This window comes from Cricetulus griseus, unplaced genomic scaffold (assembly GCF_003668045.3).
Source record: "Cricetulus griseus strain 17A/GY unplaced genomic scaffold, alternate assembly CriGri-PICRH-1.0 unplaced_scaffold_1, whole genome shotgun sequence".
NCBI lineage: Eukaryota > Metazoa > Chordata > Mammalia > Rodentia > Cricetidae > Cricetulus > Cricetulus griseus.
The window spans coordinates 5,016,656-5,036,449 of NW_023276808.1; the positions used below are offsets into that span (position 1 = coordinate 5,016,656).

The 19,794-nt window shown below is 41.1% G+C and overlaps 1 protein-coding gene across 1 annotated transcript; it reads left to right on the forward strand.

Moving 5' to 3' along the window:
* Nucleotides 1–10,683: 10,683 nt before the first annotated feature.
* Nucleotides 10,684–18,270, forward strand: LOC113839102 (mothers against decapentaplegic homolog 1-like). The gene is made up of 3 exons (XM_035453543.1): nucleotides 10,684–10,990; nucleotides 16,033–16,289; nucleotides 18,127–18,270. The coding sequence occupies exons 1-3, from the start codon at nucleotides 10,684–10,686 to the stop codon at nucleotides 18,268–18,270; spliced, it is 708 nt and encodes a 235-aa protein (XP_035309434.1).
* The last annotated feature ends 1,524 nt before the right edge of the window (nucleotides 18,271–19,794 follow it).

Sequence of the window (19,794 nt, forward strand, 5' to 3'; positions counted from 1 at the left end):
ATGGCAACCTAGAGACCCTAGCTCAAACATGCTAACTGTAAAAGACAAACACCCAAATGGGTTCTCTGATATTTACACCAAAACGATGATACACATGTCCAACTTTCACACATAAAGAATCACACAAATATAAATAGACCTAAATAAATAAATAAATAAAATTATAATAGCATGTTTTGGCACACAGTGTGTATTCCAATACCTGGGTATCAGAGACAAGCAAAGTTCTGTGAATTTGGAGCGAAACTCATCTGCATTCTGAGTTCAAGGACATCAAAAAATATGGAGAGAAATTGTCTCAACACAAAATTCCAACTCTGAATATAATTGACTCATCATGAAATCCTTTTCCAAAATACACTGAAGTGGTCCAGATTAATCTCAATAGAGGACCCAGGTAAAGGACAATAAAATATCTCTTAAAGTCATTTTTGGTGTGTGCCAGTGGTGGGTGTCAAAGTATTTTGAGACATGAATATAGCTGAGTATTGTTGCAGAGACAGGCAGATCTCAATGAACTCAAGACAATTTACACTACATAGTGAATATGATAGTAAGACATTTCTAAGTCACACACCGACACACACAACACTCACAAATATACATACAGCAAGAGTGTCATGCCTCCTAAGAGTGCCTTTCCCTCCTAAGAAAGTTTATGGGTTCAATTACATTCAGACTACCAACATTCTTCCCTTCTGTTGTGATTAATTATCTAAGTAAAAGATACTCCAGTAATGAACACATTGGCTTGTTACCCCTAGGCCAATGTCTATCACTGTGTCAGCTTAGGAGATAAACTCCAGAGAGTCACTGAATATAAAACATGTGGAATCATTGTTTCTTGATTTTCTCTTTTGCTTTGTCACTGTCTTGTGCTCAGCTATGCCTCAACCAGCCCAGGGCTGCTTGCTCAGAGACATTGCCACCTCAGTGGGTGTCTTCTTCCCTCACCAATCATCAGTCAACACAATCTTTTCCAGGCAGAAATCAGACACTCTGATCTGAAAACACAGTCAATTGATGTTCACTCCGATGATCCTAGGTTTTGTCATTTGACACCTCACCTCTTTAGGAGACAGAGATTATAATATATGATAAGGTTTTAAAAATCCAAAGCCAATATATTAATCCTATCAATCTGTTAAGCATCAAAGACACAAACACAAGGACAACAACAATTGGAAAACACAGATATGACAGTATGCCAGGAAATGGGAAAAAGCAAGTATCAAAGATGAAGCAGAAGAAAACTAAATCTATATCTCTGCAGCAAATACCCCCAAAACAAAACCCTAAGGAACTGATAACTGAAGAAATTTTATGCAGACATATTGGTGAAGGTCCATCATTTTCAACAAAATGAATCACTACATTACAGTTATGGATTACAGAAAAACAGCACACAGATTCATGTAACATGAGATCTATACTTGTCACAAATATACAACAAAAATGTGCAAAATATTTTTGAATGAATGAAGACATTGGTGAGAAAAAGTCAAGAAAAAATACAAGAAAAAGGTCAACTTTTAATCAATAGACAAATCTAAGGAAAGGAAAAGTGTGATTTTGACAAATGTTACCCAATTACCTATAATTCTATGTGTATAGAAATTAAATAAACAGACTTCACAACTTTCACAAAAGTATCACAAAATGCAGCTGACCTGTTGTCTCTTACCCTCCAGCTACTGATAATTCTTCTAAAAACAGAAGCCCCGTGCTCTAGAGCTCTCTCCAGAAATGGAGGTGCTCACTTGCTATGGATCAGCAGCTCTTTGAAATTCCATGTTCCAGGCAAATGCAGTCCCAATGATGCTCAATCACAAAACAGCATAGAAAAATGATTTTAAATCTGCTTCCTGCCAAATGGATTATGGCAAAAAACATGGATTCTGCCCTATCTACCTGCACAACACCATGTCCAACTGAGAAATCTCTGCAGACCTGAAACTTCTTTTCTTTCCTGGAACTAGAGTTCACTGAATCACAACATTGTGTTTAGTAGGAGCACCAAGTTACAAGCATTCAAATCATGTATTGGTTAAGGCAATGCACATCATCATTTTTCTTCAAGTTGTTAAACTACTTGCAATATTGAAAATAAAAACTGGGAAATAAAATGCAACATTCACAACTTCTAACAGAAATCCAGTTTTCTAATCTGTCTTTCCCCTGCTACCAAAAGTAGTACCTATAAGTGAACACAGGACAGTGATACTGCAAGAATTATATTGCACATGCCATTAAATCCATACTGGGAGGAAGAGAATACAAAAGCCACTGCCCAGGTCAGCAAATGGACAAACAAATCTACAGTATAGCTCATGGTCCATCTGAATACAACAGAATTGAATGCTTACTGGGTGGTAGCTGCACATGCTCTTTATCCTAGCACTTGTTAAGAAAAGGCAGTAAGATTGTTGAGAATTGCAGACCAGCCTGGTCTACAAGATGAGACCCCAGACGGAGTAACCCTGTCTTGAAAACCAAACAAACATCAGCTACCTAAATGAATAAATGAAGTGAAAGCTCAACAGACATGCTATGAACATCATACACTTACCATTTTAGAGCTTGTGGTCTTTCTTACAACTCATTTCAGGAAAGGCAGAAGAGAACCATGGAAAGGACCCACAAAATACCTGCCATTAGTTATCCTAACAACTACCTCTCCCCAGAACCCCACATTGCTTATGGCCACCCAACTAGGACTGATATTAGCATCCTCCTTACCGGTTGATCAGAGATCAAATTACTCAGAGAGCACAGACCTTCCAAATCTGCACTTCCAACACAGAAAACAGAGGCTTAATGTAGAAAGACTGTATTTTACTAGACATTCTTCCTCTCTTATAGAGCACATCCAGTTCCTCATCCAAAGCAGAGGGTCCTTTGTCTGCACATTCTGTTACATATTCAAAGTCCAGTGCAAAAAAACCATTGCCTCAGAGCTGGGAAACCCTGCAACCAAACACAGGTCACATTCACATAGAAACTGTGGTTACTGTGTAACTCAGTTAAAGAAAAATGGGCCACAGATTAGAAAGCAATGGGCTAGGGGCAGAAAATACAAGGTGAATATGATGCATTTATAATCTCAAAAATTATCTGGAAAACTTGAGATAGGCTTTGTGGCCAAGTGCTCCAGAGACTTAGAGACTTGTATGAGGGCACATTAAAATTTTTCATACCATTCCTCTAAAGATATATACCTTAAACCAGAAGAATGCTAGTCATTAGAAATGGATAGCAGAAGTTTACTTAAATACAATCATATAGCAAAGATATTCTTAAAATAACTTCTTACAGCAAGGATATTCTTAATATAACTTCTTAAGTGCAGCACTGACTTGAAACAACCGGTCATTCTTCATCGACAGTATCCTGAAGTGAAGGTCATGGAGATAAGAAAGATAGGATAAGTACACGGTAGAAAAAGATAAATGCTTGGTTGGGGAGGTATTGCAGAGGATACGTCCCAGACTAACTAAGCTTCTTAAGAAGAATAGCATCTTGTTTACTACTTAAATGAGGTTTGAGGATGGAAGTAAATGGCAGAATGATATGAAGTCATCAAAAACTACTATATAATCAGAGAAATTCAAAAGGAGGCTACTCAAACAATGCTACACGAAACAAAGAGGGTATGTCAAGAACATTACTGACTAAAGACACAGTGCCTTAAGACAGACAAAAATAGTTCCATATGGTGGAAGGAGCTTGCTTCTGAGGATTTGAAGCAACAGTTTCAAAAGTTCCTGGTACTAACACTGAGATCGACAATTAATAAATGGGACCTCCTGAAATGGAGAAGTTTCTGTAAGGCAAATTACACAGTCAACAAGACAAAAAGGCAGGACCACACAATGGGAAAACATATACCTCAAGCCTACATTTGACAAAGGGCTGATTTCCAAAATATGCAAAGAACTCAAAAGCTCATCAACAAAACACCAAAGAATCCAGTTAAAAAGTGGGATAAGGAATTAAACAGAGACTTCACAATAGAAGAATCTAAAATGGCTGAAAGACACTTTAAAAATTGTTCAATATACTTATCAATTATAGAAATGCAAACCAAAACATCTCTGAGGTAGCATACTGGTCTCCTCAGAATAGCTAAAATCAAAAACACCAATGAGAGTTGATGCTGGAGAGGATTGGAGAAAGGAGAACATTCCTCCACTGCTGGTGGAAGTGCAAGCTTGTACAGCCACTTTGGAAATAAGTAGAGTGGTTCCTCAAGAAAACTGGAATCAGTCTACCACAAGATCCAGCAATTCTAATAATAGGCATATAGCCAAATATGAACATTCATATGACAAGGACATCTTCTGTTCAACAATGTTCATAGCCTCATCATTCATAATAGACAGAAACTGGAAGCTTCCTAGATGCCCCTAAACTCAATAATGGATAGACAAAATATGGTACATTTCTACAATGGCATGCTATTCAGTGGAAAAAAGACTATGTAATCTAAAAATTCCCAGGCAAAGGGAAGGAAATAGAAGAAAGCATTCTTAGTGAGGTAACCCAGAGACAAAAAGACAAATATTGTATGTATTCACTTATATGTTGGATTCTACATGGAACAAAGGATTTCCAGCCTACAATCAAAACCACCAGAGAAGCTAGGATACAAGGAAAATCCTAAGAGAGATATACATGCTCATCCAGGGAATTGGAAATGGACAAGATATCCTGAGCTAATGGGGAGCCTTGGGAGAGGGGAGAGGAAGTTAGGAGAAGAGAAGGGGAGGAAGGACATGAGGGAGCAGGAAGATGGAGTCACAGGAATAGAGGAGAGCATTAAAATAGATAACATAATAGACAGAGTCATTACAGGATTCAAGAAAAATCTAGCACTAGGGAAATGTCCATAGACTTAAAAGGATGTCACCAAGTAACAATCTAAATAATAGTTGCCCTTCCCCTATAATGAGATTGATGACTTTCATGTATGCCATCCTAGAGCCTTCATCTAGTAGCTGATGGAAGCAAGCAGATACCCAAGGATAAACACTAAACTGAACTCCTGGAATCTAGTTTCAGATAGGGAGGAGTAATGACCAACTGAGTGGAGACTAAGCTGGAGAAACACACAAAAACACCTGACCTAAGCAAGCAGGAGCTCTGGGGACCATAGAGTGGTAGCTGGGAAACCACCATAGGATTGATCTGGACCCCTGGAATGGGTGTCAGTTAGGAGTCCTGGGCAATCTATGGGCCATCTGGTAGTAAATTAATATTTATAGCTAGTATACAAATGGACTTTGGGAATCCATTCCACATAAAGCAGCACTCTCTCAGATTAGAAACACAAAAGTGGGTCTACGACATTCATCACCTGATATGATAGACTTTGAAGATCACTCACTTTCCCTGGGGAATAGAAAAGGGATTTACTAGGGGGTCAGTGAAGAGCAGTGGAGGAGGGTGTGAGGAAATTGTGATTGACATGTAAAACAAGATTGTTCCTAATTTAAATTAAAAAAATAAAGAAATGCTCCCCCACAAAAATAAAGCAACAGAAAATAAAAAGGATTTTAAATCTGATTCCATGGCCTATGGCACCACATAACATGGAATTTGCCCAATCTACCTGCCCAGCACCATGCACACTTGAGAAACCTCCACAAATCAGAAACTCATTTTCTACCCTGAAACTAAACTTCACTGAATCACATCATTGTGGTTATTTGTACCATCAAGTTGCAAGCATTTTAATCATGTATTGGTGAAAGAGAATCCACATCACCAATTTTCTACAAGTGCCTAAACTATTTGCAAAATTTATAATACAAACCTGAAATTGGAATGCAATATTCAGAACTTCTAATTTGTTTTCCCACTGCAACCAAAAGCAATGCCCATATGTGAACACTGGGCAATGATACTGCAAGAATTATTTCCCCCAATGGCATGGCTGCAGATTCTCGCATTACCCAGTAAATCCATACTGATAGCACAAAGGAAAATGTCCACTTCCCAGGTCACCAGATGTATCAACAGAACTACAATCTGGCTCATGTTCCATTCAGGTCCCAACAGAATTAAAAGCTCACTGGGTGGTGGCCACACATGCCATCAATATCAGCACTTGGAAGGCAGAGGCAGTGAGATCTCTGTAAATTCATACCAGATGATATACAAGGTGAATCCCAGTACAGCCATGAGTGTTACACAGGAAACCCTGCCTTGAAAAACAAACAGCCCATAACTAACTAACTAACTAAATGAAATAATAGCTCAACATACCTTCTCTGAACACCATGGTATAGCTTGTGATCTTTCTTACAACTCATTTCAGCAAAGGCAAAAGAAACCATGGCAAGAACCCAAAAATTAACTGACACTATTATTCCTGATTTCTAACAACCCCCCACCAAAAAGAACCCACATTGGCTAGGGCCACACTATGACTGAAACAGCACAGTCCTTCTAGCTCATATTCACACACTAACTGGGGTTACTGTGAAACTGAGTTAAAGAAAAACAGACCACAGATTAGAAACAATGGGGTATTGATTGGGCTTGGAAGTAGAAAAGACAATGTGAGTATGATGCATTTATAATCTCAAAAAATATTTTGAGAAGTTGAAACAGGCCTATGGCCATGTGCTCCACAGACTAGAAACTTGTACTAGACTTTAAATGTGATTTCATGTATTATGGTGCATCACATGGAATCTGCCCAATCTACCTGCATAGAACCATGCACTCTTGAGAAATTTCCATACATCAGAAACTCCATTTCTCCCCTGGAACTAAACTTCACTGGATCACATCATTGTGATTAGTTGCACCACCAATTTACAAGCATTTTAATTATGTATTAGTGAAAAACGATCCACATCACCAGTTGTCAACAAGTTCCTGACCTATTTGCAACATTTCTAATAAACACCTGAAAATGGAATGCAAAATTCAGAACTAGAAACCAGACCTTCAGTTTTCCCTGCTCCCAATACTCTCATCAAATTATGCCTATAGAGGAAATTTAGGGAGAGACGTCCCCCAAGGTCAAAGAATTTACATGGGCCAAATGGGATTTTACAAGACAGTGAATCAGGTCGCACTCTCACCACAGTTACAGGGAGGACTCACTACACTGTCTGCCACACCTCATGATCTGTTCCTCCCAATCTGCAAACAGCATCCCCTAGCTCACCATTTTGAGGTTTTCCAGATCAATGAAGCTCTCTGCTCAGCTCCCTGCAGCAGCAACAGCACCACAGCAAACACAATTGTAGTCTCCTCTTCAAAACAAACTTGAAGCCTGGTGTTAGGAAGAGCCCAGCACCTCTTCTGACTGGCAGGTCTCATGGAGGGCCTGATTGGACAGTGAGGCTTGAGTGACAAGAGCACCTCCCATAGGGTTAGCCTGTGATTAAAGACACGCTACTGTGGATCCTGGCCAGGCCTCACACACAAGAAAAAATCCTTTTTGTACATCTGTAACAATATGCATTTCAATAGCACTCGCCCCAGGCTCAGATTGCAGACCCTGATGACTTCCTGGTCTCCATAGCAGCTTCCCCTTTTCCTCCAGGGGAAGTTCAAGAGTTTCTACACATCAAAGAGCCTCTCTGAGGATGCTGCAATCTAAGTCAGACCAACTCAAAATGAATTAGAAAAAGTTCATTTGGGAAACACAGCAAGGTGATGGAGCAGAGGGCTCCACATCTCCCCTGTCTTCATTACACTATTCTCCTCTACACTCCCTCGCTGGTCATCCACTCCTGGAAAAAAAAAATCACAGGAAAGAATCCTAACAGTGTCCAAAGGTTTCTAACAAGCCAGGATGAAGCCAGAGCTGGGTGGGCAGAAGAGAGTTGGGTCAGGAGTGCAGGTCACGCTGGGAAATGCAGTCCTGAGCGTATTCTCTGCAAGGAGCTGGGGAAACTTCTCTAGGAACCTCTGGCTCCCCTGGCCGACTTTGTAAGTGAATGAACCAGGGAATCAGTGAATCAGTGACTGAGCCAGCTGAGAGAACATGTGAACTGAATGCAAGCAGCAGCCAGGCAGCAGTCAGTGTTGCAGTTTAGGAAGGGCCAGCAGGCTAGCTGGAGAGCAGGGTGGGTGAGCATGGTGGTGGCTTGGGATTCATTAATGAGCTCCCCCGTGTGTGCATGCTCGCTTCCGCCCCAGTCTATGAAGGAATATACGAATGAACAAATGAGTGAATAAATTAATAAATGGATGAATGGATGGATCGTGTGCAGCCGTGCTGCAGCAGGTGGCAATGGGGTGAGCCAGGAGGGATGGAGCCAAGAGCTGCCAAGAAGCTGGATCCTGGATCTGAGTGTATTGTGGGGGTTCATGAGTTAAATAGCTGTTATTGTACATTATATAAAATAGAAATCAGGCACAAGGGAAATGTCTGGAGATCTACAAAGATGACACCAGGTAACAATCTAAGCAAGAAAGGAGTGCCTTAAGTGCCCTCCCCTGATAATAAGATTGATGACTGATTATATGCCAACGGATAGCCCTCACAGACAACCACAACTACTCACTGAATCCAGTTGCAGAGAAGAATGAGTGATGAGCAAATGGGTCCAGACCAGGCTGGTGAAACGCACAGACACAGACGGCCTGAACATTGGGGAAGTCTTGCTCCCCAGACTGATAGCTGGGATACCAAAATGAGACTGATCAAGAACCCAGGAACATGGGTTTCATTGAGGAAACCTCGGAAATCTACAGGACCTCCAGTAGCAGTTCAGTACTTATACCTAGCATAGGTGTAGACTTTGGGAGCACATTCCACATAGAGGGATACTCCCTGAGCCAAGACACACAGGGGTGGGCCTAGGAACCCTCACAAAGGAGACAATAGACTCTGATGTCAACCCTATGGATGGCCTCACCATTCAGGGGGAGCAGAGAGTGTATATGATAGATAGTGTTTTAGTTGGGGTAGTTGTAGGAGCAGAGGTGAGGGAGAGGAAAGTAGGATTGACATGCAAAATAATCTTGATTCTAATTCAAATAAAAGAAAAAGAAAAAAGACAACTCCTGCTCCCACTCTTAGGAGTCCTACAAAAAAAAGAAATAAAGAATGGCTATAATTGAATTCTGGGTTTTCTATTAATAACACGTGATGAACAATTTCAAAAGCCTATGTATAATATGATTTTATATAATGGAAATTTGTCAGGGTTTCTCAAATTTTCTCTCAAAAGGGTAATGAATCATGGTAGACCAAGTTTTTCTTTGTATAGCTGTGAAGAGACACCATGTAATATTTATTTTACTTTTTAAAACAGGTTTTCCCTGTGGCTTTGGAGGCTGTCCTGGAACTAGCTCTTGTAGACCAGGCTGGTCTCAAACTTACAAAGATCAACCTGCCTCTGCATCCTGAGTGCTATGATTAAAGGCATGTACCACTACACTCTGGCTATGGCTAATTTTTTAAAGGAAAAACATTTAAATGGTTGGCTTATATTTTCAGAGTTTTTATGAAGTAGCATCATGTTGCAACATGAGAGAATGCAGGCAGACGTGATGGTATAGAAGGAGCTGGGCATTGCACATCTTGTCCACTGGCAATTGGAAGTGATCTGGGACACCAATCATGGCTTTAGCATATATAAGGTCCACACCCCTCCAAGTGACACACTTGCTTCAGAAGTCCATTCCTACAGCAAGGAAACAACCTCATAATAGGGCCATTCCCTTTAGCTCATGGGGGGAAATTATTTTCAGACTACCACAGGGACTATGCATTAAGGTTCACAAGGAAGTATGGTATGTCCTTTTGTATGATTAAACAATGAACCAATCATACTGAGAAAGACTAAGTTTTTTTTTGAGACAGGCTTTCCCTGTGTAGCTTTGGAGTCTATCATTTCACTTGCTCTGGAGACCTTGCTGGCCTTGAATTCACAGAGATCTACCTGGCTCTGCCTCCCGGGTGCTGGGATTAAATGCATGCACCACCAACGCCCAGCCAAGAAAGACTAAATTTTAAACTTGTTTTCACACCATAATTTATTAGACTATGAAATTTTTGCTCTAAATCTTCTTCTCTAATGTAACACATATCTTGTTTTTTACTTTGAGCTCAAAGTATCTCTGAATTATACAGGTTGCTTTAATTTAGCAGTTTTTTTTTATCTAATATCTTCCAATGCTGTTGTTTCCTTTTCAGTAGCATTTGAAAAATATAGTTAATAACCTATTATTTAATGTATCTCTGGAAGTCTTAATTTTCCCTTTTACTTTACTGAGAATATCTTTTAAGGCACCTCATAAAGTGTTAATATAAGTAATCATTTTTTTCTCCCCTTGGTTTTTGAGGCAGGGTTTCTCTGTGGCTTCGGAGCCTCTCTTGGAAACAGTTCTTTTAGACCAGGATGGTCTCAAACACACAAAGACCCGCCTACCACTGCTTACTGATTGCTGGTTTTACAGGTTTGACCCACCACCACCTGGCATAAATGATATTTATTAAGAAAAAATCAGAAGCCAGATACGGGGTAAGAACATGAAAGAGGAAACAGTTGACCAGCCATCAGTGACTCCTGCCTCCTCCATTTCTAAATCTAAAACAGAGAAGGATCCTCCCTCAGCCCATCCTTACTAATTCCAGTCTCCAATCTCTCCACAGTTTTCCAAACCTCTATGTTAATTTTTGGTCAGTTAACTGGTAGCTCTGCTCTCTGCAGGATGCACGCGGCAGCCCGCGCTTCCCACACGCCGCCCCCGCTCCCGCGCTCCGCCCGCGCCTCTCGACTCCCCGCCGTTCTGCGCGGTGGTCGCATCGAGCTTGACTTTCTTGTCCCAGACACTCCAGGGGTCTCCATCGTGCCGAACAAACGGACTGCCGCAGCAGCTGAGCGAGCGCACTCGGGAGCGGAGGCGGGGCCGAGAGGCGGAGGCGCGGAGCAGAGAGCAGGGGCCGGGGCCGAGAGGCCGGAGGCGGGCCGAGCAGAGAGCAGGGGCGGGGCCGAGAGGCCGGAGGCGGGGCTTACCCGTGGGTCTCAGGGGCGGGGCTGATGTGCTCCCTGGAGAGTGCACACCTCTGCCAGAGCTCAGTGTCTCTGCAGAGTGGAGGGCACAGCGAGGTGGGAGTAGCCAGGTCTGATCCTTGTCGTCCAATCACCAAGGGCAACGCCTGAAACTCAGCCTTTACCCTGAGAAGGGGCGTGGCCTGAAGGTTAATGCGGAACCACCCCTCTGGATGCTGAGCATGCAAGTCATCAGGCTTGGTGGCAAGCACTCTACCCACTGAACCATCTCAACATCCCACATATCTTTCTTAGGGGACTTAACTATTTACTAGTGGTAGATTAAAGCAGTTCCATGACATTTATATGTATTTATTATGTGATTAAGTCAATGACCAGATGGTGGTGCTCAGAGCTTAGCTTTCCCTGTGGAGTAAGGAACAGGCAATCAAGAAGGGGTGTGGCATTCCTTGGAAGTGTCAGTGTAAAATCATAATTTAATGACATGACGTGTGTTTATATGCTCTTGTGCTCTTGTGTCTGTATGGGAGCCTATCTATATACCCTCTGAATATGAATGTAGTTTCTACCGTGTCTGATGAGAAGGCAAAGATACAAAGTAGCAATAAGCACATCTAGTGTCCAGATCATTGCTGCAGATATCTACCCCCACTGAGGCAAACAGGCTGCCTCCAAATCTGTGATGAGCTGCGCGTGGTGCATCTCACGTGACACAAAGTGAAGAAAAGTTTCTGAAAATGTTGGTGCCTCTCAGGATACAGCTGTCCATGGCAGGTTTGTTCTGGGGTCCTGAGGATTAAAATCCAAGGATGCTCAGTTCCCTTATATAAAACAATGTAGTGTCTCATGCAACATTCATGTTCAGCCCTTATATAAAAACAGTGTAGTGTGTCATGTAACTTAGGCATGTCACCTTTCAGGCGCCCTTACAGTGACACCTACTGCAGAGTCCACATCATGTAAATACTTGTACTGATGAGTGACTCTGGAGAAGGCAAAGCCTCTGCATGGTAGTGTTGGTGCTATTAAATAATCACTTTTGATATGTGCATAGTTGAGACTGGATTCCAGATCCAGACATAATGAGAAGCTACTGTGATTAACTGCATTAGTGGATCTTAAGACACTGCTGGGTGTAGTGGTGCACATAACTCCTGGGACAGAAAATCAAGAATCCAAAGCCAGGTTGGACTACATACACAGTGAGATCCTGTCCAGTAAGTAAATCCTAATTGATTCTGTCATACTACTAGGGAAGTGAATTAGTTGCCAACTTTGGTAGCTAAATTGACAATGAGTGCTAGAATGCAAACATCACCACTTTGTAACTAGTGTAGTCAGAATAGGACTGGTAACATGGCTCAGTGGGTAAAGGGGCTTGTGCCAAGCCTAACAAACTTAGTTCAATCTCCAGGACCACATGGTAGGAAAAAGCAAACTCAAACCTCCACACACATGATAGCACATGCCTCGTACACAAATAACACACACAAAGAACAATTAAATGTATTAAGAACAAAATATGGAGAGAATTTTTATGAGAATCTAGTTGTTTGCATGTTTTAAAGTGTTTCTCCCCAAACTATTTTAGTTGCAAATAAAAATTAGCTGCAGAGTAAAATTAATTATGCAGTGGATAAATCTGCATGGTCCATAAATTGGTTGGTCCTCCATCTTGAAGTCACCAGTCAGTGGCAAATGCTGGGAAGGCAGAGGCAGGAAGATCTCTTGAGTTTCAGGCCAGCCAGGACTACATCGTGAGACCCTGTCTCTAAGTAAATAAATAAAGTAAAAAGAGAATCAGCATCTACAGCAATGCATCAGGTAAAACAATTATTTTAATAGGTGCTTGAGAAAACATTTGAGAAGATTTTTAACATTTATTCTTAGATTCAAAGAGGAAACCTAACAAGTGTGCAACTCGTTGAAAACATCCTTAATGTGACCAAAGGTAGACAAGATGGAAATGACAGCCTATGGTGAAATGATAAACTTGGGTTCATATCACAGATGGGCATTTTCTTGAGCCTGGAGACCTCCGACATTTTCTGTCAATAAGATTAGAATTAAGGAGTGTGTATTTCATTAAATTTAAGGTGAATATTCCCTCAAAGTAGCAAAAAGCCGTATGGTAGAATTTCCTATTTAGGAAGTTAGGAGGGAAGTAAGGATTCTAGGGATGCATTTAAAGTCCCTCCAGATGTCTGACTAGTGGACTCAGTGTGGAATTAGGAATGATGATAAGCCAAGGTTACCTATCCATAAGTAGAAGCTGAGGACTTATCTTTGGAACCACAAGCAGGAAGCTAAGACATCCTGTAGACATTATTGTTAGACGTCATGACCAACTGGTAATATTCTTGGGATGGATTCCCCGAGTGAAGCTGGCAGGCCAGGAGCTCTTGGTTCCATATACTTTTGAGAAAGTTCTTATTAATTTATACCTCCCACTAGACATAGACATGAGTTGTTTCCCTTCACACCTGTCCATGTCATTCAATATACCCAGAAGATTGTACGACCAGTTTCCCTGACCTGTCACTATAATAAACCACCATCAACATGGCAACTTAAAGAAGTTTATTTAAGTACATGGTTCTGTCGTGGCAGGAAAGCATGGCAACAGGAGGCTTGGTGTCAGGGACTGAGGAGGGAAGAGGGCTCTTGGACTCCAATCTTGAACCACAAGCAGAAAACAAACAGAGTGAACTAGAAATGGCACAAGACTTTAAACTCTCAAAGTCACCTAGAGAGATACTTCCTCCCACTGGGCTATGCTTAAGAGAGAAAAATCGCATATACAGGCAGCATTTGTTCATTCAAGGGGTGGGTTAATACTGTGAAAACACTTCAAGTGGATAGTAATTCCTTCTAAATTTTTGTGACTTAAAACACCTTAGATTACAGTGTGATGTTTTGTGGAAGCTGTACAGCATGATGCCAATATTACTTGAAAGGGTAAATAAGAATAGTTAAGTTTTTAATGAATGAATAAAGAAAAAAATGTGCCATTAGGACTAAAATGACATTGCAAAACTACAAATAAATGACTGTGTAGACAAAACAGTGCAGTAAAATTGGACTCATCCTCTACTGACATAGAGGATAGGTTAGTAACAGCAGCAGGTCTGTGGCCTCCGCTAGTGGTCCTGAATGAACACCACACATGGAAGTGACTGGTGTGCATCTGTAAAAAGGCAAACAATTAAAAAGCTTTATGAAAATGTATTTGATCTGAAAGTTTTCTATCTCAACAAAAATCATAATTTCAACTAAAGGGTTTTAAACTTCTCTAGGTTGAAACATATACCTAAATCTATTCATATGTCTGTCTATGTATCTATCTACACATGTTTACACATATATAAAATGAATAAAATTGGAAGACAAGTGAACAACAGGAAAATACACAATAAATTATTTCCATCTATCTCTAAATGCACAACTCATAAAAAGAAAGATGATTAAGGGCCTACAACCCCAGTGTGGTAATAGGTGAGATGTCAAGGCAGTGATTTCACAGGAGATACCCAAGTGGCCACTAAACCAAGGGTATGTCCAGTCCCATGTTCAAATTAAAGCAATTCCCTTTGTAGCTGTGAACACTTTGCTTTTGTGTAAGCTCAGTGTCAGTGCTGGTGGGGGTCAGCTGATCATAGCACTCACAGTGCTGATGTAACACAAGCATTCTGGAAAGTCATTTGGCAAAGTGATTCAAAGGCCTTCGATCCAGCCATTTAACTTCCAGGAATGTCTCCTACAGATATTAGTAAAAACCATCTAGTGACATTTGTCATGACTGCAATAGTAGATAATTAGTGTCAACACTGGTCTACTGAGGGAGCCTGGTTAAACAGTTACAGCAGCACAGTCATACAGAAATGTGAGAGTTTGAAACAGAGCCTTTAATGATTGCCAAAGGGGACACAGTACTGCAGAATATTAATTAACAATCATTTTCCTCTGTCACTGAAGGAATGTCAATAGTTTCCACATCTTTATATTTCACATACTGTCTTAATTTTCTAAAATGAAAAGTCATCAATTTGGTATCAGGGAAAAGGTTTTTTTTCTTCTTAAAAAGTTTTCTTTATAATTTTGTTCTTAAATATATCTCTGTATATCACTAAACAAAATGGACTTTTGCCGCAGTGGGTAGACCTGGTACTGGAGTCTTAGCCCTGTGTGTCTGTAGAAATGCCACGTGGTGTTTCCTCAGACAGTCACACTAGCATTTTCTACTAAGCCTTTCCCGGGTCCCCTTCAGTGCTCAAAGTCACACTGGCTGCCAGCTTGCTAGCCTCTTCTTCCTTCCTCATGAGGCTTAGCCAGAGGGTCCATCTTCCTTTTTGAAGATTTGCTTTTGTTTATTTTGTGTTGATAGTGGGGCACAAAGCAGGCAGTGGACAAATTTGCAGAATTGGTTCCCTCCTTCTTCCAGCTTTAGTAGGAGGCAATCCAAGTCTCTGCCTCCTTCTCCCTGAGAAGGCGGGATATTGCCTGGTCTCCCAGCATTCTAAGTTATAAGAGTTTTCAATGATTGTTTTTAGTACTTATTTTGGTGAGCTCCTTTTTCACACAGTACCTTTTTTCTATTTAAAAGGTGTCTGCTTTTAACTAGACCTCATGTCTTACAGCTTCCAGCAGTAATTCTTCAACCCGGGTTTCAACTCCTCCCTGTTTATTGATCATCCCTTCTCTCTCTCTTAAGTTTTCTGAACAAAATTGTTTTGCTGAGCAAATAGCCTTGGCATAAATGCAGAAGACTTTAAGCACACAGGATACCCCAGGAAACTACAGGTTTTATATAGCTCTATTTTTACAGTGTCCATATACTTTCAACTCTGGTTAAGCAGGACATTAAATACCAAAGTGAAAATGTCAACCATTATTATTTTTGAGAGACTTGTTTGTTCCTAAACACACTGGTTATCACAAGCATAACATAGTTAGCTAGATGTCTGTCAGAATGGCTATGTGAGTGGCCAAATTTGACTCTGCCAGGGTGCCTTTCAGCCTATGAATGATATGGTCTGTCCTGTCACAGGCGTCCACCTGTACTATGTTGTAGGAGAAGTGTATGTCGAATGCCTGAGTGACAGCAGCATATTTGTGCAGAGTTGGAACTGCAACTACCATCATGGGTTTCATCCCACCACTGTCTGCAAGATCCCCAGTGGGTGTAGCGTGAAAATTTTCAACAACCAAGAGTTTGCTCAGATACTGGCACAGTCTGTGAAGCATGGTTTTGAGACCGTGTATGAACTCACCAAAATGTGCACTATTCGAATGAGTTTCGTGAAGGTGAGCAGTACCCGCCCATCTCATTTAGGCCTGACCCCTGCCTCACCCCTGCTATTTACAATATGTATATCTGTGCCTTCCTGGTATATATTCCTATCAGTGCCCAGCAAGAGTACCATTGTCCAAGAGGTTGTCATGGGAACTTAGAATATAGTCCTCTCCTCCCACCTCGCAGGTCCCAGAGATGGAACTCAGGTCTCCAGGCTTGGTGACAGGCACCTTTATCTCCCCCTGCCTCCCAGTCATCATGCCGTTTATTCCGGGTCAAGCTAAGGGTTTAATAGAGTCCAGGCTGGAGCATGTCTTATTCCAGAAGCAGGCAGCCTAGTCAGTCTGTGTGTCTCAGCAGTCCTTACGGCTCATATCAGCCTGGGGAGGGACAGCCTAGTGAATCTTGTCAGTTTCAGTAAAGCTTTTACGATGTTTGCTTCCTGGGTTTTAAGGACTTTGCCTAGAGGGTGGAGTGTTTCACCTCCCCTTAAAACATTCAGCAATTCTGGAGCTTCCCTATAAGACAGAAGGTTTTATCTTTGAAGATATTGCTACACAACATGTGTAAAAGGTGAGAGAAGAACCAACTTCACAGATTTATTCTCTGAGCTCCACATGCACACTGTGGTGTACATAAACACACATTCATGCAACAACAACAAAAAGCTGGGTGCAGTGCTGTGTGTAGTCCCAGCATGGGAGACAGATAGGATCCCTTAGGCTTGCTGGCCGCCAGTCTAGCCTGATTGGCAAAAGCCCAGGTGCAGCAAGAGAACTCATCTCAGAAAATACAGTGCAGTGTGATTGAAGAAGACAGCCAGTGTAGACCCCTGTACTCTCCAGGCATGGACACACAGATAAAGGGGCAAGGGATTGTTCAGTTAAAGGTGTAGGACTCTTACAGTGGTCCTGGGTTCAGTCCCAGCATCCAGCTGAAGTGGATCACGATAGCCTGTAACTCTACCTCCAGGATCCAACATCTTCTGAAATCCACAGATACCACACATTCATAGGGAAATCCATACTCAAACACGTACATATTTGCACAATTTTTAAGTAAAATATTAAAAAAATAAAGCCAGTTTGATAATACATGCCTTTTATTCCAGTGCTCAGAAATCAGACAGGTAAGCTCTGAGTTTGAGGCCAGTTGGGTCTACATAGGGAGTTTAGGCCAGCCAGGGATACCCATTAAGAGTATGTCTTAAAAGTGTAAGTATGTAAGTAAAGTGTTAACATAACATTAATGTAGTGTGAAACAAATATTTACAATATTTTCTTTTTGTTTTGTTTTTTTTTTTTTGAGACACGGTTTCTCTGTGGCTTCGAAAGCTGTCCTGGAACTAGCTCTTGTAGACCACACTGGTCTCGAACTCACAGAGATCCCCCTGCCTCTGCTTCCCAAGTGCTGGGATCTAAGCCGTGCACCACCACCTCCTGGCTAAAATATCTTTATTCAAACAACTACTGAATGTATTTTAAATTTGTAATTACCCAAGACTAATCATTTTTATTTATTTATTTGAAACAAGGTATCATTCTGTACCCCTGACTGGCCTGGAACTCACAGAGATCTGCCTGCTCCTGCTTCCCGAATGCTGGGATTAAAGGCGTGTGCCACTACACCAGACTAAATAGGTGATCCTGGGGTCCTTGGGTAGACTTTTGGTGGACAACGTCCATCCCCAAAAATTACCCCTGCTTTCGTGGTATGTTTGTTTTCTTGTGGGACATAGCCATGAGTCCAAACATAATTATGTGAACTGATAATATGATTTTTTTACTTGGTATAATGAATCAATGAGATAGAGAGTTAAATGACACCAGTGTGCTTTCTTTTTCCTAGGGTTGGGGAGCCAAGTACCACAGGCAGGATGTTACTAGCACCCCCTGCCTGATTGAGATATATCTGCATGGCCCTCTCCAGTGGCTGGATAAAGTTCTTACCCAGATGGGTTCGCCCCACAATCCTATTTCCTCAGTGTCTTAAAGGGCCTCTGGCTTCTGTCTCTTGCAAATGTTGAACTTTGCATGTACTTGAAGGATGGATATGTCAGATGGGTGAAAACCTGACAAGGGAGCCTTGATAATACTTGACCTCTGTGACCAACTGTTGGATTGAGAAATTAACAAACATTGGTAACATGATGTTGATATCAAGAATCTGTTTAGTTTACATTGTGACATTCTGTTGTGTGATCAACTAAAATGTTGACTTTTAGCAGGACTTTTGTGTATAGTTTTAAGGGAGATGGCCAGGGCAGGGACAAATTATCTATTAGAAGAAGTACAATCCTGTGCAGTCCTTTTGTTGGGAGTGTTTGGCAGAGTGTTATGCTAATAGTCTTTGAAGTGTGCACTTCATCAGGTTCTGAGCCCACACTGAATCATCTTTTGATGGGTTTTCATAATGTTTTAAAACTATTTGTTTAGTTTGTTTGTTTTTAAAGGCGAATCTTTATGACATACACAGTATTCTTTCTAAAACTGTATGTTGGCTGTAGTGCTGTCTGAATGACGTCAGGCTTTTGCTCCTTGCTAAATATGTGTATACAGAATAATTGGAGGTCAGGAATAGTCTAAATGGCTAGTGGATCTAGAAGGTATTTGTCGGTGGGGTGGGGGAAAGGAAATGAAAACTGCAAATGTAGACTATGCCTTAAAGTTCAGTTTGTTGTCTTAAATGAGCAAGATGGTGTCTGAATTTGCTGTGTTTCAGTTTGTTTAGAGTTTTAGCTGACTTTTTTCCTTTCTTTTATCTCATCTGCTCTACACTGCAGGAAAGCAGCTGGTTAATTCCTGTAACTGTGCAAATCAACTGTGCAAATCAACTGGCTTCATGTTTCAGTGCCTGGTATATGAAAGGCTTGAATTTAATGAGCAGTTTTTATGGAGTTTACAATACAGACATAGGCTTTAAATTCCAAATGAATTGTTTGACAAACCTGGTAACTGTGTTCATTAGTCACAGGTTTAAAGAAGTTCCCTATTGGAATCCATTTCAAACATTTTTATTTTGTTTTGTTTTTTTATACTGTTTGGTTTTGTCTTCTATTGTTAATTTTTTCTATTCTCTGCTCTTATATATTGAGTACCTTTATTCCAACACTAGCAGGTTTTCTCTACTGGAAAATTTTAAATAAACCTGCCATTATTGAATCCTTTGATTAAAAATGTGTCATTTTCTTTCTTTGCTTCTTAAAATTTGGGATCGGTAAGATGTGGTCTTTTGAGTGATCTCGCCAGATACAAAAAAGTTCAGTTAGTAAAGTGAGGACACGGGACCTGGCTTGCTAAAAGAGCAGAGTAATCAAAAGTCAGGAGAAAGGAAACAGAGGGTTTGGGGGTGTGAGTATATGTGCCAGCAGGGGCCAGAGACATCAGATATCCCTGGAGCTGGAGAATAACAGTTGTGAGCCACCTGATCTGAGTTCTGGGACCTGAACTCCAGTTCTTGAAAGAGCAGTATGCGTGCTCTTAAGCACTGAGCCAGCCTTCCACCTCCAGCTGGCAT

Excerpts from the sequence above, each read along its gene's own strand:
- LOC113839102 (XM_035453543.1), top strand. The coding sequence starts at position 10,684 with ATGCACGCGGCAGCCCGCGCTTCCCACACGCCGCCCCCGCTCCCGCGC. Across the intron at positions 10,991-16,032 it reads GCCGGAGGCGGGGCTTACCC|GCGTCCACCTGTACTATGTT; the intron begins GTGGGTCTCAGG and ends GTCCTGTCACAG. Across the intron at positions 16,290-18,126 it reads TTCGAATGAGTTTCGTGAAG|GGTTGGGGAGCCAAGTACCA; the intron begins GTGAGCAGTACC and ends TCTTTTTCCTAG.